Here is a 23,747-nt window from a genome sequence, read left to right as displayed (position 1 = left end):
CTCCCCAGACACAGTTGATGTCCCATTTTTTTTTCTTTTAAATTATGGGCACTATATTATATGTAGTAATACTAAACACTGTTGTTTTTCTTTCTTATCTAAGTTTGAAGATACTATGTAAGAATATTTAAAAAGTACATTTAATTCATTCACCAAGGAAATGATAATATTCGATACAATTTAAAGTATTTAAATTCAGAAAACAATTCTACTGCATTATGAAATATACAGTAAATTTTGCAGGGCCTAAATATGATTTCTACTGCTAATTTGGCTGCATTCTTTTTCCTGAGCACCTCTTTACACTGAAAGTTCTCACATAGTTGAGTTGATATGGTGGCTGTTTTGACTTAGATTTAACCATTCCTGACGTTTACTATTTTTTTCTGTTGCTAATCGTTCTGATCTGTAGGAAGCTGGTGAGTGGATTTTGTCATCATTAGATTTCTAGAAATAGAATTATCAAATTAATTACAAATTAATTTGAAAGGCAAAGTATAGCTAAAGTGTGGTATTGTAATAATATGACAATATACAGGGTGATCAAAATTAAAGTATCCCTGTTTAAGGCCTTGTGGAGTGCCATAAGCAATCTAAATGCTGTACAACTTTGCAGGAATGCATTGTGCTTCATGCAAAAGCAATGTCTGAGGAGAAAAAAACTTATAAACACTAAATGCATGAAAATTGCATATTATGCACCTCCTTAGATGCTAAGAGGGTTTGAAAAAAGAGGGACATGGGATTTTTCCCTTCATTCTGGTTGTTAATACTAGCCACAGTGATGGCACTAACCTTGCCCCAACGTGCTTTGCTCGTGAAGTTGTACTAAACGATTGTAATGCTGCTGATGCATTCGGTGAATTTCATTACCTGAACAAATATCGACCAGATCCATTATCTCCATGTGCTTTGTGATGAATGATTAGTTGTTTTGAAGAAACGGGATTGTTGGAAGGTAGACCTGACAGAGGTCACAAAACCAATTAGTTCACAACAAGTGAATGAAGTTGCTACTACCATTGTGAAGTAGGCTATGAATAACAAGGTTCTGCAGCGCATATGTTGCATCAAGACACATGGATGTGCCTTACAGAACTGTCTGGAAAATTCTACAGAAAATCTGCATTTCTACCCATTCAAGATAACCCTGACACAGGAGTTGCACCTAGAAGACTTTGAAAGTCGACTAACATTCACTTTAACATTCCTTGCTCAAGTGCAGTTGGATGCTGCATGGTCGTGGATGATTTTGTGGGAAGATGAGGCTCACTTTCACCTGAATGGAGTTGTGAAAAACCCCCTCAGTTTCCAGTATAGGTTAAGTAAAACCTGCATGCAATCCAACAAATTCCTTTGCATTCACCTAAAATTACTGTTTGGTGCAGATTTACAGCTTCATTTATCATTGGACCATTCTTCTTTGAGGACATTGCCATTCAGGTCCTATGATCTGCTCAGTTACTGCTGAGCGGTATCACAGTATGATCAACAATTTTGTTTTTCCACAGCTACAGCAGCTATGCATGTATTCAGCTATTTTCATGCAGACGGCTCCATGCATCTATCAATCTATGCAGGAGATTTTTCGAGAACATTTCACAGAAGCTGGAGTGATCAGCCATGTGTTTCCCACTGCATAGCTGCCTTGTTCACCTAATCTGAAACTCTTTAACTTCTAGATCTGGGGATTTCTCAAAGACTGGGTTTACTAGGATCATCCTGATAACTTGACAGCACTGAAAGACAGTATAACACATTATGTGCACAACATCAGCCCCAACCAGCAGCTGCATTCTGCCATTGAACAACTATGCAAAGAATGCAGTTTGTGGCATACCAGAAAGGGCAGCACATTGAATAGTACAGCCTGTGAATGCATAATGGAACATAAGTAGAAAAATTCCTACATTCCACATTCAATCTTTTTTTCTCAAATATAGCTTCTGCATGATGCAGAATGTATTCCTGCAAAGTTTTGTAGCATTTGAATAACTGGGTGGCACTCCTTAAATAAGGATATTTTAATTTTGATCACCCTGTACTATTTTGTACCAGCCTGTGAAAATACTGTAAGACTCAGGGACGGCTCATGCATAGGCACTGCGGAACTGCAGCACCCCCAATTTTTCTTGATATATAAATATATTTATTAATTTATTTATATTTGCTTGTAATATTTAATTTTATCATCAACAATCCTATACAATTCTCTTATTTTGTATAAAAAATAATATAAATCCATCTTGTAGCACTTAGGAGGGCGAAGGATGCTAGCAGCACCATGTTTACCACAGTGTCATATTGCTACGCACGCAAGCATATGCATCATATTGAGATGTGAGCTATTAGCATAATGCGGCACTGTCCATCATGCAGTTCCACTGTTGTTTTAAATGCGGTTTGCGCCAGTAGTAGAGTGTTCGTAGTGCTTATCGTGTTTACTCCGTCTCTTTAAATATTTGGACATTACAATTAAAGACATAGCATTTGTTATAGTTTTTATTTATAACATTATTAGGGTTGTGATAATGGATTTTATTTTTAAGTAATTTTGAATTATACTAAACTGTATAATTTTAGCGATAATAAACAATATTTTTTCATGAATGAAACAAAACAAGAAGAATATATTTTATTTTTAAGTAATTTTGAATTATAGCAAACTGTATAATTTTATCGATAATAAATAATATTGTTTCATATTAAAGATACCAAACATTTTAAAATAAAACTTGGTTTTTAATCCTATTTCCCAAGTAAGCAAACAGACAAGTAAGTCGAGTTTGGGCCTGCACATAGTGCAAGTCCAGGCCACTCGTGGTAAAGGTGGAATAAGCTTTGATCACTATCCTGGTATTTACCCTTAATGCAAAGCACATCCCCTAGCGGAGATGTATGATGCTATACATTAAAGGCAAAGGCCACTACCCAGACCGGTTTCGACCTTTATTGACACAATATTGTTTCATGTTTAATTTTTACCATAATTTTGTTATTTTATCCTAACACGTACACACTGTACTTACAGTGTGTATGTATATTTTGAAAGTTGCAGCACCCCCACGATTTCAAGCCACGAGCCACCACTGGTAAGACTTCTACCATGTAAACATTTATTATTATTATGACATGGATAATGCCAAGATGCCCATAGACTCATCATATTTCACTTTTTGGTGGCTGCAGAAGCTATAGTTGAAATATGGTTGCACCAGGAAAGATCAGAGGTGCAATTCAGTCCAAGAAGAGAAATCTGATCGTGTTTAGATATCTCAGTATTACTGAAGATAAAGGGTAGAGATACGAGCTCTTTCTTATGAGAGATCAGACAAAACTGAGTTTTGGTGGCATTGAAATTTACAAGGTTGTCCTTGCCCCACTGGGATATAGCTAGGAGATCTGAGTTCAGGTCCCTGGTCATGGTAGATCTTAAGGATTCTAATACTTGAGGACTAACAAGTTTGTTAAATGAAAAAGAGGAATGTGCTTACAATATTGCTGAACCTTAATGTAAACATGACCATGGAATTTGATGGAATATCATCCCATCTTCTGGCACTCCCTCTGACTAGGCTGTTTAATTTGAGCCTTAGTTTTAAGAAGCTGCCATAGGAGTAGAAACAGTTCTACTACATTAAGGAAGCTCAAAATAGAAGTAGCAGATTATAGGCCAGTCAGTATTTTAGGGGTGGTGGTTAAGGTATTAGAGAAATTAGTAAGACAGAATTCAGAAATAGGTAGAGAGAGGAATAAGATAATACTTTATAGGGGAAAACATAGTGTTGTGAAAGGTAGATCTTGCCTTAGTAATTTGTTTACGTTTTTATAACAACTGAATTAGACAATGGAAAGGGCTACTCATTGACTCTGAGGATTCCACATAGCAATCTGCTGCATAAATTGGAGCAAATGGGAATGATATAAAGCTGGTTATTTGAATAAAAGGGTGGCTGATGAACAGATATCAAAGAGTGGACTATGGAGAACTTGAGTCCAAGAAAAAGATATGTGATTAGTGGAGTACTGCAGAGTTCACAACTTATTCCTTCTCCTCCTCCTCAAGAATTGGGCATGGTCTTCCTGTCTCTCTCTCTCTCCTTCCCTTCAGTTTATATTTATCCACTTCTTTTGGGAGCCGATATCTTTCCATTCTAAGCAGATGCTCTTTTTATTTCTCTCTACATTCCTCGATCTTTTCATTTACACTAAATATCTAGCTCTCTTCTGGCGTCTTCATTTCTTATATGGTTTAATTTTGTGCATCCTGTAACTGCTCGTAAAAAATTTCATTTCTGCAGCTTGTATATTTTACTTTCATCTTTCTTTTTAACATATAGTAAAATTAGTTTAATCCTCTATCCAAGTGTGAGCAAACACAGTTTGCGCCTGAAGTATCTTCAGGACTAGGGTAAAGTGATACAACACCAGGGCAACTCGTTGCAAAGGTGGAGAAAGCTACCAACAGACTACCAACAAACTAACAACAAACAACTAACAACAAACTTTCAACATTTCTTTTTAACAGTTCATATTTATTCCTTTGTTGTTTAATTTGTACATCAATGATATGTGAAATGATTTAAGGGAAAATATTCAGTTATTTGCTGATGATGCAAAGAGAATGAGCAATAGTTAATGAAGACGGTTTAAAGATCGTGTAGTATGACTTAAACAGACTGGCAGTATGGTCAAGGTAAATGGCTGCCAGTTTAAGGTGGAAAAGTATAAGGTCATGAATTTTGGGAGGAAGAGATTGCAAGCTGTGTACTCAAAAAGTACACATCACTTGTCATACCTTTTCTTGAATTTATTTGCTACCTGTACTCATAACCTCCAACAGTGATCCATTCCAATCACATACCACTCTACAAGAAACAAATCTAGCTCTCACCCCTTCTTCGTTGCATTCATTCTCAACTTCTACAGATGCACTCGTGTCTCCTCTCCCCACCCTCCATAAAATGAAAAATTCCATCCAATTGCCTTTTCAGAAGTTTGTCTTCATAATCTGTATTCCATAGTCCTGATATCATCTTTAATACTATCCTTTGCATTCTGTCCACTCTGTTAGTATCACCATGGAAACCAGGAGCCCAAACCACAAATAGGCCAAATGAGGTCATATCAGGCCTTGTAATAAAAAGGCAAAATAACTTTTATATCCTTAAATGTCAAGGTTCGTTTCAGCATTGCAATTATCCTGAGTTATACTTGCAATCTTTACTATATGGCCTCTCAACTTCCTGTCTACTAAAACTTCGAGATCCCTAGCCTGATCAATTTCTTCTAGATAATTCACAATGTAAATATTGAATAACATTGGACCAAGGACCGATCTTTGTGATACACCGCTGGTCACCTTACATGTTGTTGACTCACTTCTCCCCATATACCACATTTTTATATGTCAGTCAGCCATCTTATCCATACTAATGTTTTATAATCTAATATCTAATTTATGCATTAGTCTTCCATGTTGTATCCTGGCAAAAGCTTTAGCATAGTCCAAAAGTATCATGGTGTATCCATTCCCCTTAACTAACTCAACGGTAGCATTATTATAAAATGTGAGCAAGTTACTAAAAAAAAAATATGACCTCTCCTTAGTAAATCCATGCTGTTCATTGCAAAGTATAGATAGTTGGATACATCAGTCTTTGCACCATGCTTGTGCAATGGGATTATCATACAACGGAATCTTCCTTTTGCTGAGACTCCAATTAGACAGCTTGGTCAAAGGAACAGCCAGTTCAGCTGAACACTTTTTTTAGCATCCATGCTGATATCCCTTCAGCTCCTATTGTCAAATTCTTATTCAGTTCATGCAACAGCTCTAGTACTTCCTCATCCAATGAAGAGGTAGCAGTGAGCTCAATGTTACATATACCAGGTTCATGTATTTCATTCTTGTGAGTGGACATCATGCAGAGTTTCAATGTAGTGGGGAAGGGTGGGGGGGAACCAAGGGTAAGTGAGCAGGCGGTATATGAGGAACGGAATAAACTTGATGTGAAAAAGGCTGGAGTATGATATATACCCCCCAAACGTTTTGAAGGAAGTTCCAGGAAGTTAATAACAGTTTTGACATACATTTTTAATGTGAGCCTTAAACGGACCAAGTTCCAAATAGTGGAAAAGAAGGCAAAATTGTCCCATTTCTTTAGGAAGCTGATGAGACTAATGTTCTGAATTACAGCGCCATCTCTGTCTGGAGTTATAGTAGTGTTAAAGATATCAGTGAGGACCAAGATTTAGAATTGAGTTGACAACAGTATTATTCTCTTTGATGGACATTATAGGTTTGCTAAAAGATCATGTTTTAGCAATCTACTTACTTATTACAAGAAGGTAACAAATGTATTGGACAAGAAATCCATACACAGTGGTTTAGATTTTACAAAGACCTTTGATGGATTGCCACATAACAAGCTGAAAATTAAACTGGAATGGATGACAGTGTCATCCGTTCCAGTTTAATTTTCAATTCAGCTGTCTGAAGGGGGCAATATATCAGAAGAATAATAAGAAGAAAGTGACAGCGATGCATCCCAGTGGTCTGTTTTGGAGATGTTACTGTTTACCTTGTATGTTAGATATTGGAAAAGGTCTGAATGGCGATATAGTTGTTTTTGTAGGGACTACCAAACTGGAAATCTAGCACCTCCACTCTGCTCGTAGAGTAGAGGATGTAGCTTTGGAAGAGAACTGGAATAGACTGGGTAAAGGACAAAGGACTGGTGAGTGGGGTTGTCAATTCACTGTTGAAAAGTGTAAGGTTTTAAAATTTGGGAAAGATTGGATGCAGAGTGTATAACTGGTAGGGATACTGTAGAGAAGGTGAAGGAAATAAGGGAGACCTGGAAGTGATGGTTGACAAGAACCTAAAATTTCTAGGATGCATTGCTAAAATTGTGAGGACAATGCAGTTAATTATGGCAATGATGCAGAAGGGCACTAATGTGTAAAAGAAGGATGTTATGGTTCCAGTGTATAAAGCTGTGATTAGGCCACATATGGATTACCCTGCACAGATTTTGTCATATGGTTTTTCAAAAGAATGAAGAGCTATGGTGTAAAGGATCCAGAGACTATTGACTAAAGTGGTTGGTTCCTGGTGTCTGGAATGTTGAGTATGAAAAAAGATTCAGGAAATGCAATTTGCAATCTAGTGGATAAGAGCACGAGGAGGGATATGATTGAGAAACATAAGTTGGTAAAGGGTTATTACCAGATTAATGTGAATGAGGTTTTTTCATAGAAAGGGAAGAGAATAAGAGACCATTCTTGGAAGCTGTATAAGGAGAGTGTAAATGGGGGAGGGAAGAGTAGGTTTATTGCACAGAGAGTGGTAGGTGATTAGACTGCATCGTCTGTGAGTGTGATGATGGTGAATGCAAGGCATGATATGATGAGCTCTGTGCATGTGCGTGACAATGGGATCTCCTATAATGAGTTTCCAGGCTGATGATTATAATAATAAATGATACAGAAATTTTTTTATCAGTGATATAGCAGAGAAAGGATGTAACTTTCTTATTTGCTATGGAATTCTCTGTTATTAAAAGGTATTGGTTTCAATTTTCAACAATTATACTAAACATACACAGTAATGAAAATAATTCAATCATTTTGACCCTCAAATGGTGAATTCTTAACCATCCCTGCTCTGTTTTAAATTGGTACAGCAGTTAAAAGTGAATTATTAAATTATTGATGTTTCTTCCATGAAGTCTACCAATACATGTTAAAATAAAATATTTTAAACGGAGTAGTTACATAGATTTTCTGTGTAAATTACCAACGCCTAACATCCACACACATTCATGAGTGGATGTTATGTAGGTAATTTACATTGCCTGGTAGGAGATCTGCTTATTTGAATGACTGAAGCAGCTTGAAAAGTTCTGTTATAATTTATTTTGTAACCAAGTGAAAAATCTTTCTACAGTGATCCCTGATCCAAAGTATTTTAATAATGTGGTGACACACCATACTGCTACTAATGAATTTTATTTAGCTCTCTTGGTTTTAGTGGCCCTGTTAGTCCATTGCTCTTTGCTTTGGTTCTGGAACCAAAGGGAGATGGGGAAGAATGAGAGGTTATCCCTGGAAGTTGTGTAGAAATGTGGTGAAGAAGGGTGTGAGGAGTAGATTTTTTACATGGAGTTGGTGAGTGGAACACATTGCCAGAAAGTGTTTGTAAATGCAGAGAACGAGTATAAATGATTTCGTGGTTCAATATTGATTATTATTATGATTATTAACACCAAACCTCCATGGAGTCAAAAGACTCATCGCAGGAGGCAAACACTATCACACACAAAGCCCATCAAACTCTGATTTAAATTCATTCGATGTATCTTTATTCACCACAATGTCAGGCAATGCATTCCACTCACCAATCACTCTCCGTGCAAATGACACCCTCTAGCCCATTCTCTGAAAAATTCCATCCACATTAACCTGGTAACAACCCTTTACTAACTTAAATGTCCCACTCATATCCCCTGTCTTCCTTCTATTCACAAGACTTTGTAAACTGCATTCTCTCAATATGTTCTCACATCCCAAAGACCAGTTACGATCTTAGTCTTCTCTGGATCTTTTCCAATATATCACCATGAAAACTAGGGGACCAAATCTGTGCACAATAATCCATACAAGGCCTGAAGGCCTTATACAATGTAACAAGAACCTCTTTGTTTCTACAAGTTAAGGTCCTCCACATCATTGCCATAATCTGATATGATGTCTTCACAACTTGTGCAATGTGACCTCTGAACTTCAGATCCATAGCCACCACCACTCCAAGGTCTCTTATCTTCCCCTCCCAACTTTCTCCAAAATATCCCTGCTATGTGTATACTTTGCATCCCATTGTTGCCTACCAAATTTCAGAACCTTTACACTTTGCAACATTGAATTGATAGTTCCATACGGTTGCCTACTCATACAATCTATTCAAGTCCTCCTGTAAGGCTGCAACATCTGCTTGATTCCTGATCACTTTCTTCCCAGTTCTACATCATCTGCAACAGTTGTATATCCGAATATCATTAATATACAAATTAAATAACAATGGTCCCAAAACAGATCCCTGTGGCACACCACTACTGACTTTCCTCTTCTATTACACTCCCATACTCAACTTACCGATACCTATCTGAGAGCCAGTTGTCTACTCAGTTCTCTAATCTCTCATCTAAGCTCATCTGCTCCAGTTTAGTTACCAACTTATGGTGCGGCCAGCTATCAAAAGCCTTTAAAAAATCTAAGTATACGACTGGTGTATTATGCATCTCCCTTGTCCAATACATTCATATCCTTGTTATAAGTACATAAGCAAGTTGGTAAAACACGACCCACCCTTTAACAAACCACGCTGACATGTTATCGATCCACTTTTGTATCCTATCTCTCATCAACCTTTCCATTACCTTAACTACAACTCCAGATATACAGATCGACCTATAATTTGCTTCCTAGCCTTAACACCACCTTTGTGCAGTGGAACAATTTTGCTTACCTTCCCACTCCTTCGGGACTTGTGCTGTTACAAGACTCTTGTTAAACAGACAGTCCAAGGCTGATGCTAACTTCTTGAAACATTTCCTTACGACAAGTAGATATGTAATCAAGTCCTATTGCCTTATTGATATCTTTCTTACTTAATTCCTTGTATATCTCTTGCTTGCTCACCATTAGGTCTTCTCTCATTTCATATACAACCCCCACATATGCCACATATCGAAAAAAACTCGCAAGGGTTTTCGTTAGCTTGATTAGCTAATTTCTACTCGTACTGCACTTTTGTTGCCATTACCAACTGTCACTCTCCTGGCCTGATCTTTGCACTCTTGTTGCCATTACCAACTGAGTCACTCTCCTGGCCTGATCTTTGCACTCTTTATACACTTGAGCTTCTGATTTCACACTGAGGATGAAAAAGATGAAACTAATGAACTGCTCACTGAATACTCTATGTCCTCTGCAGCAGTTACCAATCTCCCACTTTCACCCATTAACATCATCTTAAATATGAAAGCACACCCCAACTCAATATCCCCAGAGTTAAAGATCGGTACTATCAACATAAGAAGCCCGAATGGCAAAGAAATGGAACTAGCTGAGGAATTAGATAAGTACCAGATCGACATAATTGGGGTGACTGAAACAAAAAAGACAAAAACTGGCAAGATCTTTCTGAGCAATAAATACAAAATGCTATATTCAAGCAATGACAATCAAGGAAAAGAAGGAGCAGCCATAGTATTCAACACAAAATACAAGGCTAATCTTCTTGGATGGCAGGCAGTCTCAAGTAGAGTTATGTGGGCAAATATCAGAATGGAGAATTGGACAATGAGACTTATTTGCCTATGGTGGTCCCACAGAAGGTTCCACTAAGGTAGAAGTGGAAGAATTTTTTGAGGCTTTAGAGAAAGCAACTGACACAATGAAAAAGGAAAAGTTGGTTCTTGTTGGGGATCTAAATAGCAGACTAGGAAGTGATTATGAGACACACAAAAATGTTTTGAGAAAATTTGGAGAAAAGAGTAAAGCTAATAATAATGGCAAATACCTGTTGGGTTTCTGCTCAGGACATGGACTGGTTATTACTAACACCATGTTCCAACATAAAAATGTGCACAAATTCACATGGAGATAACAGGCAAAGCATAAGAAAAGTCTCATTGACTATGTTATTGTTGATAGTGATGTTTTCTCCCTGGTGCAGGATACCAGAGTGCACAGAGGATTTGAAATTGGAAGTGATCACTATTTAGTCTTGAGCAGGATAAAATTGCATTTCATATTGAAAAGAATAACATGTAAGAAAGTTTTAAAGCGAACAAAAGTTGAGCAGCTCTCAGATGTGAACTGTAGACTAAAATACACAAAGATTATCGAAGAAAAAATGAAAGAGCTTGACAACAGGAACCAAACCCTTTGGAGATTCAGTAGCAAGCCTTGAAGAAAACAGTGATTGATTCAGCCAGAGAGGCATGTGGTGAGGTTGTCTCCAAGGATAGAAAAATCAGAACTCCATGGTGGACACAGGAAGTTAAAGAGGTGGTGAAGAAAGCATATCAATGGTTCCTAGCAAATAAGTCAGCTTGTGCTCTTAGAGAATACAGACACAAATGTAAGAAAGATAAACACTGTGTAAAACTAGCTACACAAAAGTCATGGGAGGACTTTGGCAAAAACATAGAAAATAAATATCAAGAAGGTGGAATATAAGACCTGCAGAATATAAGATATTCTGGAGGTTGTTGAAGAAGCTTAGAAATGGAGGAAAGAGTGCTGTAAAAGGAGTTAGAGATGATAAAGGTGACATGAAAATAGGAGAAAAAGATATCCTGGAAGTATGGAGTAATTACTTCGAAAAATTGCTAAATGAAACAAGCAATGATAGCACAGTGGTAAAAACACACCCCACGGGCATACAGTCAGGAATACATATCCATACTTGAAGTAGAAAAAGCCATCAAAGGCTTGAAATGTGGAAAGGCAGCAGGAGTAGATGATATTCGACCAGAAATGCTGAAGTATGGTGGTATAAAAGTCTTACATTGGCTGCACTGCATAGTTCAGAAGGCCTAGACAGAGGGAAGAATTCCTGATGATTGGAGTAGAGCTCTAATAGTACCCATATATAAAAAGGGAAATAAAACTGAATGTGAGAATTACATTCAGTTTTATTTAGAGGTATTTCCATACTGAGTGTTCCTGGCAAGATTTATGCCAGTATACTTGTGAAACAGTTGAGAAGAATTGTGGAAGAAAAGCTTGGTGAAGAACAAGCTGGATTCAGGCCAAATAGAGACTGTCAGGATCATATTTTCACTTTACAAAAATTTTATCAGATACATTTTCATATATATCTCATAAAATTATCAGATATATATTTTCAGATAGTTGAGTAATCATGGAATATAACAAAGATCTGTATTTAAGTTTTGTCGATCTGGAAAAGGCATATGACAAGGTGTCAAGAGAGAAGCTATTCAATACGCTATAGTTATATGGTGTCAATGGGGCATTATATCAAGCAATACTCAGTCCTTATTTGAGTTGCAAGTCAGCAGTTAGAATTGAAGGAAGTACAGGAAGATGGTTTAATGTTAAATCTGGTGTACATTATCCCCTCTGTTATTCATTATCTATATGGATCACATTATGAAGGAAAGTTGTATTAAACATTATATCAGAATTGGAGATATTAATGTATGCTCTTTGCTTTATGCGGATGATGTTATACTTCTAAATAAATCCGCTACAAGTCTGCAAGATTCTCTGACTAAATTGAATAACTGTTGTAGTAGATATGGTATGAAGGTCAACAACAAAAAGTCAAAGACAATGAAAATAGGTAAATCGTTGAAAATGTCAACTGTGTTGTGAATGGAGAACCTGTGGAACAAGTAAAACATTTCAGCTACTTAGGCACGATTTTTAGTGTAGATGGTAAATTAAATATAGAAATAGACAACAGAATCAACAAAGCTGGTATGGTAGGGAGTCAATTGAATAAATTCATATGGAATAAGAGAGAAATTAGTCAGAACACTAAATTAGCACAAGACAGTGTTCAAACCAGTTTTAACTTATGGATTTGAGAGCTGATTCAGAAGTAAAACACTTGACCAAAGACTAGAGACCGCAGATATGAGAGTCCTGAGAAAGATTATAGATGTGAACAGATGGCATCAATGGCAATATCATATTAAAAATGAGGACATTAGGAAAGAGCTAGACATTGTCAGCATCCAGGAATGTGTTAGCAGAGCTAATCTCAGGTGGTATGGTCACTTAAACAGAATGGGAAAGGAAAGATTAGCAAAGCAAGTGTTCTCTGCCGGGTTGGCAAGAAAACAACCTAGAGGAAGACCAAGATATAGGTGGGTTGATATGGTACAAAGTGCCTTAGACGATAGAAATATAAGATCTGATAATGTTGGAGTCTTGACAATTAACAGACTGATTTGGAGGAAAATTGTAGATAGGAAGTTAGTAATGATGAAAATCTTTCTTGTAGTACTATCATATCCTGTACACCCCTTGAGGGTACATATCAGGAGTTTGATGATGATGACGTCATCTTAATGATGTTAATGAATGATCATAATCATTCTTCTTCTTTCTACTTGCCAGATATCAAAAAAACTTGAGGATTTTTCTTGGCCTGATTTGCTTATTTCTGCTCATGCTACACTTTTGTTGCTCTTACCAACTGAGTCACTCTCCTGGCCTGCTCATTGTGCAGTTGATTATTACCATTATTCATCTTATGCTGCCTTCAAAGTGCTTTCTTCTTCTTAAAGATTTCATGCTTTATTCCCTCATTCATCCATTTTGCATCTATCTTGTTCAGCCTTTTGGCCTTCAGAATGCATTCACACACTGATGCTGCTCTGTATTTCTTTGTCAAATTCCCAGGCAGCAGTTATTCCCTTACCACTCAACTCCGCATTCCATTTTATAGCTCCAAGGCTGTCTCCCCCTCCCACCATAAGCTTGTCACAATCACTAACCTTGTACATATATCCTTTCTTCATAGAAGTCTTCATATGATCACAACTCAGGTGATCACTTCATGATCACTCTCACACTGGAGGGAAGCGCAAAACCCCACTCACAATTACATTCTCTGATGAAATGATCAGATCTGAAACTCTCAATCCTCATGTGTCCTCCTTTGCATACTGCCTGAGGTAGTTGTTGCTCAAAAACTTGAGAAATTCATTTTCCTTATTCCCAAATTATCTCTTCATTCCAATCTATACTACCATAAATAAAATCATCCTTCCCTTGCTCACTAACCCAAGTTGCTTATACATTTCTTCATCACCACCCTCCACATTCCCTTGCTATGCTATAGCAACATTGTACTAATATCTCTTCCTGTCAATCTCAGCCTCACACCGCACTGCCTCAAAATCACTGCCACTATTCCTTTTTCATATCTACCTTATGTGGACATAATCCCCCAGCTATCATCAACAGCACTCCCTTTCCCTTCTTGTATTTTCTACCCTCGCAAAAAACCACTGTACCCTTCCATTTCTGTTGGATATCGTTAGGATATCACCTTCATTCAACCATGTTTCACTTATTCCAACAATTGTTGGATGAACAAACTCAATCAGCGAAACTATTTCATCTCCCTTATTTCTGATACTCCTGGTATTTGCAAATAAACAGAGCAGTTCACTTTTAGTTTCTGTAACCAAACCTACCGAAGCCAATTGTTGGTTGTGATTTCCCCACCACACCTGCCCTTACCTAATCACCTTTATCACTGCTTACAACATATATTAGTTTAGCCTCAACTATTCCACTCACATCCCAATCTATTCCATTTCTATGCTGATCATCTCCATACATATATGCATTCACTACTACTTGACTGACATGATAGACATGTTGCTGGTTAGGTGATCTACCCACGATGAAATTACCGACTTCATGGAAGTTACTGCAATAATAATAACAATGTTTTTGGTCTAACCAATATCAAGAAGTTAAAAAAGAATTTTGTCAACTATCAAAGAAGCATTGAGGCTTAGGACTTCCAGTATTAAAATTCTGTAATTTTAATACCTGCCCTTACCTAATTTAACACCTGCCCTTACCTAATCACCTTTATCACTGCTTACAACATATATTAGTTTAGCCTCAACTATTCCACTCACATCCCAATCTATTCCATTTCTATGCTGATCATCTCCATACATATATGCATTCACTACTACTTGACTGACATGATAGACATGTTGCTGGTTAGGTGATCTACCCACGATGAAATTACCGACTTCATGGAAGTTACTGCAATAATAATAACAATGTTTTTGGTCTAACCAATATCAAGAAGTTAAAAAAGAATTTTGTCAACTATCAAAGAAGCATTGAGGCTTAGGACTTCCAGTATTAAAATTCTGTAATTTAAGCAATACAACAAAACTGAGCAAAACAAAAAATACAAGCAATTACTTAAATTACAATACATGTAATTTAAGCAGTCCTCAAAAATCCATAAAATATTTGACTAATACGCAAGTGCAGACTTTCACTGGTACGTCCTGGGTTTTCATCTCTGCTTTTTGAATAAATCATTATTTCATCGTGGGTGGATCACTTAACCAGCAACATGTCTATCATAAATAAATTACATTACCCCAAGAAATGAGATGTTCCTATATACATTACCCCAAGAAATGAGATGTTCCTATATACTACATTAGACTCTTCTTCAAGTACCACTGTTCAAGTACTTGAATAGGCAGATTATACTTAAATCAAAGACTGCTACTCATAATAATGCTTTGATTCTTTAAAGATACTTGTAACATTAGGATTATAAAATATATACACGTTTACACAAGAATATTATTTAATTTTCCAAATATTTCAGTCTGAATATTACAGACCATCTTCAGTGGCTACATAGGAATAGTTTTAAAAAACAAGGTGGAATACAAACATTTTTTATTCCACCTTGATCATTCACAAATAGAACGAGCCTTGTGATGTAATATCGCTAAGTATTAAAAGAGTAAACTTAAGTATAAAGAGCTAATAAGCTTCATTTTGGCAATGAAAACATTACTTAAATTAAGGGGATTCAGCCTTTTTTGAGGCTTCATCAGTGATGAAGCCTCAAAAAAGGCTGAAACCGGTGATGAAGCCTCAAAAAAGGCTGAAACCGGTCTGGGTAGTGACCTCCCTCCATAATGTAATAACAGCATACATTTCCTAGGAAATGTGTTTTTACATTATGGAAAATACCTAAGAATAGCGATCTGAACTTTCCCCACCTTTGCAACGAGTCGTCCGGTATTGTACTACGTACTAGGGTCACTTGCATTAGCTCACGCTAAGTGTTCGCCAATACTTTATAGTTTACTATATTCGGCAAGAAACTCTCTGATTCCAATCTTTGAGTTTCTTATTCGGTTTTAAAACTATGTGGGATTTAATATCCCCTTAATTTAAGTAAAAGAGTAAACATTTTTTTATCAGAGCTATGATTAAATTAAAGATATTAATTCAGAAATTCATGTAATAATCTTAAATAACATTAGACTAATATAGGAAATTAAAAAAAAAAAAATTAATATGTTATCCTGATTAAACTTTCCCAAATTTTTGATACAGATATACAGTCATTATGATTCAAGTTAGGACGTTGAAGTAAGGCCTCCACACTTTCTTTAAATAAACGTTCAAATTTATAGCGACATCTGTGTAGGAGGTGAGTCTTGGACCAAAGGATGTTGTGGCTTGTTTCTATTCCGTGCTGAGCTAATCCAGATTTCTCAGGTTTGTTGTGTTGAATGGATGATTGATGCTCTTGAATTCGTTTTTCTATAGAGCGTCCAGTTTGTCCAAAGTAGGAAAGATTACAGTTACACGGAACTTGATACACACCAGGTAGAGACATAGTTGAGCATTTATCTTTAGAAGAAGGAAAATGGGTGGATAATTTGCTAACAGGTGTATAAGTGGCTATTAAATCATATTTCTTCAGAATTCTTGAAATTGGTTCTGAAATCCTGGAAATGTAAGGAATTGGAACTCGACGTATTGGATCTTTGCTGTTTTGTGTTGGATTGTATGAATCGAAAAGATGTGTATTCTTTTCGGAGAGGCCATTTAGTTTCATGTGATGTTTGATAGTCGAAAGTTCTTTTCTGTAATAAATGAGAAGTTGAACAATTAGTTTTGGCTCGTCGGATTAAACATTTTATGATTCCTGTTTTTTGACAAGGATGATGGGCAGATTCTTTGAGAATATAACGACCTGTGAAAGTTGGTTTTCTGTCAACTGTTGTAAGAATACGTGAAGGTGAACGGATGAGGAGGACGTCTAAAACTAACTCGTTGTCTTTTTCAATCTCCATGGTAAACTTTATACGAGGATGTAAGGAATTGATACTGCTTAAAAAGGAAGGTAAGGAGTCTCTGTTATGAGGCCATACAGCAAAGATGTCGTCTATATCTAACCCAAAAGGATGGTTGAGGGATTATAGATGAAAACAGGACGTCTTCTAGATGTTCCAAATAAAAGTTGGTGGTTCAGCAAACAGAAAGTTGTCTAATTTGGCTGAGCAGACTGTAGATGTAAGTATAAGAAAAAGCTGGGTGGTAACTTGTTATGTCTAGATTTTGGAAAGGTTGATTAGGGCTCTCATTCAGAAATGGGTTGACAGAAAATCTCTACTTTGCAATGAACAGCATGGGTTCACTAAGGGAAGATCATATTTTAGCAACTTGCTCACATTCTATAATAATGCTACCACTGAGTTAGACAAGAGGAACGGATATTATTATTATTATTTGTCACCTCCAGGGAGTCCAAAGACTCATCGAGGAAGGGCATCTGCCCTACAACTCTGTCTCCACCACTCGCAATCCACCAGCTGACTGCAACTACACCAACGGCGTCTATCGCCGACCACCACCGGTATTTCCACAGACAATCACAAACATCCATGCCCACAGCGGGATTCGAACCTGCAGCCTTTTGGCTCAGGAGCGGATACACTAACCACTTGGCTAGCCAGGCTGGCTATATGGGATTGGATTATAAACTGTTGGCATGGATACGAGGATGGCTGACTGACAGATATCAAAAAGTAGTACATTAGGGGATGTGAATCTTCAGGATTCACAGTAACTAGTGGTGTGCCTCAAGGATCAGTCCTTGGTCCACTGTTATTCAATCTGTACATTAATGACATTTGACATATGACATTCAGCTATTTGCTGAAGCTGCAAAGATAGGTAGGTAATCAGGAGGAGAACTGCTGAAATTCAGTACTTGCAGAATAATTTGAAAAGGCTGTAATTGTGGGCATGTGAAAATGGCTCTCATTTCAATGTTAATAAATGTGAAGTCATGCACTTTGGTGTGATTAGATATCCAATGTCATATTATATTGGTGTGATTATGCTTGAAGAAACTAATGAGGCTTGTGATCTTGGAGATCCCTAGCCTCATCAGTAGACAGGTATTTGAAGTTCAAGGATCATATAGCAAAAATTGTAAATACAACTTAGAGAATAATGCCAATGCCGAAACAAACCTTGACATATAAAGATAAGGAAGTAATTTTGCCTCTTTACAAGGCCTTGATAAGACCTCACTTGGACTGCTTACACAGGTCTGGTCTCCTGGTTTATGTGGTGATTCTGATACAGTGGAGAGAGTGTGCAAAGAAGAGTGTCAAAATTGACACCAGGATTGTGGAATGCAGATTATGAAGACAGATTGAGAATTTGTAGGCAGCAGCCACTAACGGGAGAAAGACGGATGATATGATTGAGACTTACAAACTTCTGAAAAGGTTATATAGAATGTCAGTAGATGAAATTTTTCATTTTATGGAGGATGGGAAAAGGATGAAAGGGCATCCATGGAAGTTGAGAATGAATGCTCTCAAGAAGGGGGTTAGGGCTAGATTTTTCTCTCATAGAGTAGTGCATGATTGGAATGAATTGCCATTGGATGTTGTGTGTGCAAGTAGCGTGAATGAATTCAAGAACAGGTATGACAGCTGATGCGAATAATATGGCCTCCCTTGATGAATTCCTGACTCCCTAGAGGGTCTCTCTTAATAATAATAATAATCATATGCCAGGAGCATCAGGAACAAAGTGACTGAGTTTGTTTCCTTTGCTGAATATGTCCTGCCCTAAGATTATTGGAATTAGTGTAACCTGACTGTCAGAATCAGATGTAGTAACTGGAATCAATGTAAAGGGCAAAAGTAGTTTTAGAAAGGACAGAAGAGATAGAAGAGGACAGTAGGGTACTAATAATGATATCAGATGATTTGTGTCCAGTTAGGATAGAAACTCATGAAAGGAATAATAGTAATAATGTCCCATGTAGCAGTTGGTTTGAGGCTATCTAGTGTGAAGTTGAGTTAAGAGGATGAAATATATGGTGGAGTGGTGCTACAGACTTGGTGGTTCAGCAGCTCAAGATGATTAAATGCATCGACAAATTACCATCGTGGGTACTGAGTAAGTACTTTGTGTCATTCTTCATAATGGGTGACACAAATTATCCAAATATTGATTGGACAGAAGAGAAATCTCATGATAAGAATGAAGAATAATTTATTGAGCTGTTGCAAGACCTCTTTCTCAAGCAGCATGTGAAAGAACGATCTTGAGGTCAAAGAGTATTAAAATTGATCATAGCTTCAGAAGGGGTTGCAGTTAAGAAAGAGAATGTTTTGCTACCAGTTGGTGACTATGATGATCATGCCATACTGTCCTGGGAAGCAGCTAACTATATGGATGTTCCAATGAGGCCAGATTACATGCTGAACTGCAAAGTTGGACATTATGACAAACTCAGGAGAATACTATCTTTGGTCCAATGACATCAGCTGATATCCTTCCTATTTAGGAAGGATATCAGCAATTGAAAATGCATGCGTGCATTTTCAATGCACTTATGCATTTTTATGAATTACTTTTCAAAGGCGCATAAATGAGGTAGTATTTGAATGTGTCCCTAGAATTTGAAGGGTAAACAGGGTGGGAGAAATGGATGTGCAATGTTATTAAGCAACAGATCCATAAGAAGAAGAAGATGATGTGGAAGGAATATTGTGAGAATAAGAGCGAGAGGAGTTATGAAATATATAATCACAGGCCAGAAAAGTATCAAGTATTGTATGGAAAGCTAAACTGGAGTATGAAAAGAAATTGGATGTGCAGGCTGAAGATAATCCTAAAGCTAAAGAATTTTATCACTATGCTGTTAATAAAATAAAAATTGAATGTGGAAGAATAACTTTACTAAATGTGGACAGTACCCTTGTGTCAGAAGCAGATAAGATTGCTCAAATATTGAATGCTCACTGTGCTAAAATTTATCAAGCAGGTGTATGTAACATGATGTACAATGCTGCCACTACACTGGATGAAGAGGCTAAGGTGCATAAGAATGACATTCAAGAGCTGTTGCATAACCTCAATCAATTCAGAAATGGGACCAGCTAAGATATCAGCATACATGCTAAAGGAATGTTTAGCTCTTGACATGTTTGTATAACTTCCTGTGAAATCTTTCCTGTGCCAAGTTTCAGCACAGGAAAGATTTCACAGGAACAGAAGGAAGGCATGATAGTTCCCTTATACAAGGGAACTATCATACCTCCATAAGTGGTGCAAAAACCAATGTGTCTAACCTGTCAGTATCTCTGGAGTGGTGGTGAAGATCTTAGAAATGTTGGTAAGAACTTCTGTACAAATGGGTTGACAGACAAGCTATACTTTGCAACCAGTAGCATGGCTTTACTAAGGGAAGGTCATGTTTTAGCAATTTGCTTATTTTATAATCATGTTATAGCTGAGTTGAATAAAGAGAATGGATACTATGATACTGTTGGACTTTTCTAAGGTATTTGATAGGATACCACATGAAATTCTGTTGCATAAACTGGACAATATGGGACTGTAATATAAACTATTAGCTTGGATAAGTATGTGGCTGCTGAACAGGCATCAAAAGGTGGTATATGGGGGGGGCGGGGAGTAAATCTGCCCGATTCCAACATTCGGGACTTATTTGACGACATGCCTATCTCCCATCCCTTAAATGTTTCTAAACGCTGTAGACGTGCCAGCAAGGATTGTAATCAACTATTTTCTACCGGTACAAGTCATCAGCAGGTCGGTAATTTCGGACATTCGTCATTTTATCTGCCCTGAATGTAATAGTGCCTTTACTTCTGCTGTTGAACTTGGAGTGCATCATTCTTCTAAACATCCTGTTGAAGTGAATGCTGCTATCTGTACTGAGTGCATTAAAGCACACTGGAGTTCAGAGGAAGAGCGTATTCTTGCTGCCCATGACATTCGTTTGGTGGCAGCAGGTGTTAGGAACTTAAATGAGGCTTTGGCTGATGTGCTGCCACATCATACTTTTTGTGCTATTAAAAGTCATCGAAGACTAGCAGGCTACAAACAGCTTATTAATGAGCTTATAGAACTTTCTAGGAATGGTGGGATGGGTAATATCTCCATGCTCCCACCCTGCCTTCCTTTCCTACTCAACATAAAGTTGATTTTCAACAACCAGATTTAGCAACAGATTTCCAAGTTAGCATCAGCTTTAGACCATCAACCTTTAGCAGAATATAATCATACAACTCTTAAAGACATCATTCGAGCTCATCTTGATGGGCCTGACATCACCAACAAACTTCAGGATTATCTCGAAAATGTATTTTCCAAGCAGCAGCATCGGCCTCGACAACCAAGACATCCCCAGCCTTGAAGTTTGCCTTCATGTAGGCGATTGAGGAAGAGGGCTTATGCAGAAATGCAAGCCTTATATAAGAAGAATCGTGGGATGTGTGCAAAGACTATACTAGATAGGGTATCTCCACCTCCCCTCTAAAGAACAGCACAAAGATTTTGTGGAGTTTTGGAGTACTGTCTTCTCCACTCCACCACTGCATTTACCTGATCAAGACCAGCCTTGTGTGCTTGGGTTTTTCCTTAATCAGCCATTTATTCTCTGTATTGCATGAAGAAATTATATCAGCTTTACCCTCCTAGTAATCCGGCTTCTAGCCCTGATGGCTTTCCGGTGTCACATTAAGGAAAGTGCCTATTCAGATCCTTCAAGATCTAAACATTTTCCTATCAACTAAAATTATTTCACCTTATTTACGGAACTCAAGAACTATATTGATACCAAAGAAGGATACTGCTAGTAGAGCTGTGGATTACATGCCTATTACAGTTTCTCCTATTCTTCTTTGACTTTATCATAAAGTGTTAGTTAAGAGACTGCAAAAGTATATCCAACATGACGTTCGGCAGAGAGTCTTTGTCCCTTCAAATGGCTGTGCTGAGAACATCTGTATTCTTTCTGCCCTTCTTTCCAATTCCCACCTTCTTTGTTTATAGCTTCCCTGGACCTTCAGAAAACCTTTGATAGTGTTTCTCTTCCTGCTATTTTAAGAGCACTATCAATTGCAGGCTGTCCGTCATATGTTTTAGAGTTATACTCTAATAATTCTCTAACTGTTAACATAGGGGAGCCTGTGTGAATTCTATTCCTGCAGTTCAGGATGTTCACCAAGATGACCTCTATCCCCCCTCTTTTCTTCAGCTGCATCATTGATGAGTTTCTTTGTTCTCTACCTAACCATATTGGTTACTCTCTTGATGCTTCTTCTTTTAATGCTATGACCTTTGCAGATGACCTTATTTTCATGGCCTCCACTAAGGTAGGCCTGCAGGAACTCCTTGACTGGGCAGTAGACTTCTTTCATGTTAGAGGTCTTACCATAAATGTGGAGAAGTCCTGCTCATTAGCACTTGTCCCTTCAGGATGTGACAAGAAGCTAAAGGTAGAAAATATTGAGTTTTTCCTACAAGATAGGCCATTGCATTGCCTGAAGGAATGGAGATACCTTGGTATCTTCTTTCACCAAAAGGATGGTCTTCTATTCCCTTCTCTTTAGAAAATGCTTTGTAATCTTTAAGAAAAACTCCTCTCAAACCCCAGCAAAGGCCTTTTCCTCCTTTCAAATTATTTTCTCCCTAGGTACTATCATAAGTTGATACTTTGGCATACCTATGTCTCAGTACTATCTCATATGGATAGGACTATTCGCTCTGCCGTTCATTCATGGATTAGGCTTCCTTCCCTCTGCTGGCTTATCCCACACCTCATTATAATAGAATTAAAAAAATTAGAAATATCCACTTCCCAAATTTGCAGAGATTAATTTCATTGTCCTATTATCCAGGAAGACTTTCGCCATACTACTGGGTGGACCAAGTATCAAGGTTAATTGATAGAGACTGCATCGACAGAGCATAAGAAATGGGCTACACAGCTATATAGCTCTGTCAGTGGTGCAACACTTTATGGATATGGGAAAGTACTAGACTCCTACCTGATTATGAATTTATTGACTTAATCAGGGCTAGGATCAATGCCCTGCCCAAGAGGGCCTGCACAACCTGCAGCAGCAGAGGTGACATAAGTTGTAAGGTAGGTTGCTAATACAGTGAAACCCTTTCTCATATTGACCAATGTTGTTTTTGAACTCGTGGTATTCAGGTGAAGCGGCATGATGCTGTGGTCTCCATATTAAATAACTGGTTGAAAAACAAAGGTTGGGAGACTGCAGTTGAACTACACTATAGAACTATAGCTAGTATTAGAAAGCCCGATTTAATCGCAAAGAAGAATGAAAGAGTTTGGGTTATTGATGCACAGATAGTGGGTAGTGGGCGCCCACTTAGGAATAATATGAGACCTTGTTCAGGCATAGGAACAAGGTCCCATATTATGGACAGAATATAGATCTTGCTCAACAGATTGAAGAGTTTGGGGCAGCTCCTCATTTCACTAGTACTACCATCTCCCTTCGTGATGTATGGTGCAATAAGAGTTACAAAGACTTGACTTCTATAGGCATTACTTCGGTAGACATTAAGATCTTGTCACTTAGAGCTTTGGCTTCGGCCTTTCTGGCCTATTGGGGCAGAGGCATCAGCCTTTGCTCTGGCAGACCATAGTATGTAGTACTGCATTTCAGTGTGAAGATTTATAAAATGACCAGTGGTAGTATGCCAAAGGTGGTATGACCAGTCCTTGGATTACTGTTGTTTAGTCAAAACATTAATGATACTGAGAATGACCTTACAGAGGATGTTCAGTTATTTGCTGCTGATGATGATGCATAGGTAGGCAG

The 23,747-nt window shown here is 37.6% G+C and overlaps 1 protein-coding gene across 1 annotated transcript in view; it reads right to left on the bottom strand.

The window, feature by feature from the left end:
- Nucleotides 1-315: 315 nt before the first annotated feature.
- The window catches only part of LOC150108526 (uncharacterized), a 79,993-nt gene continuing 56,561 nt past the window's right edge, over nucleotides 316-23,747 (bottom strand). Inside the window, exon 4 of the mRNA XM_090390480.1 lies at nucleotides 316-447. Coding sequence (XP_090246606.1) covers nucleotides 316-447 — 132 coding nt within the window. The remainder of the gene's footprint in view (nucleotides 448-23,747) is intronic.

Source organism: Typopeltis vanoorti, chromosome 3 (assembly GCF_054136105.1).
Source record: "Typopeltis vanoorti isolate ZY-2024b chromosome 3, IOZ_Tvanoo_1.0, whole genome shotgun sequence".
NCBI lineage: Eukaryota > Metazoa > Arthropoda > Arachnida > Uropygi > Thelyphonidae > Typopeltis > Typopeltis vanoorti.
The sequence above is the reverse complement of the archived record's forward strand: the minus strand, read 5'-3'. Positions and strand labels throughout refer to the sequence as shown.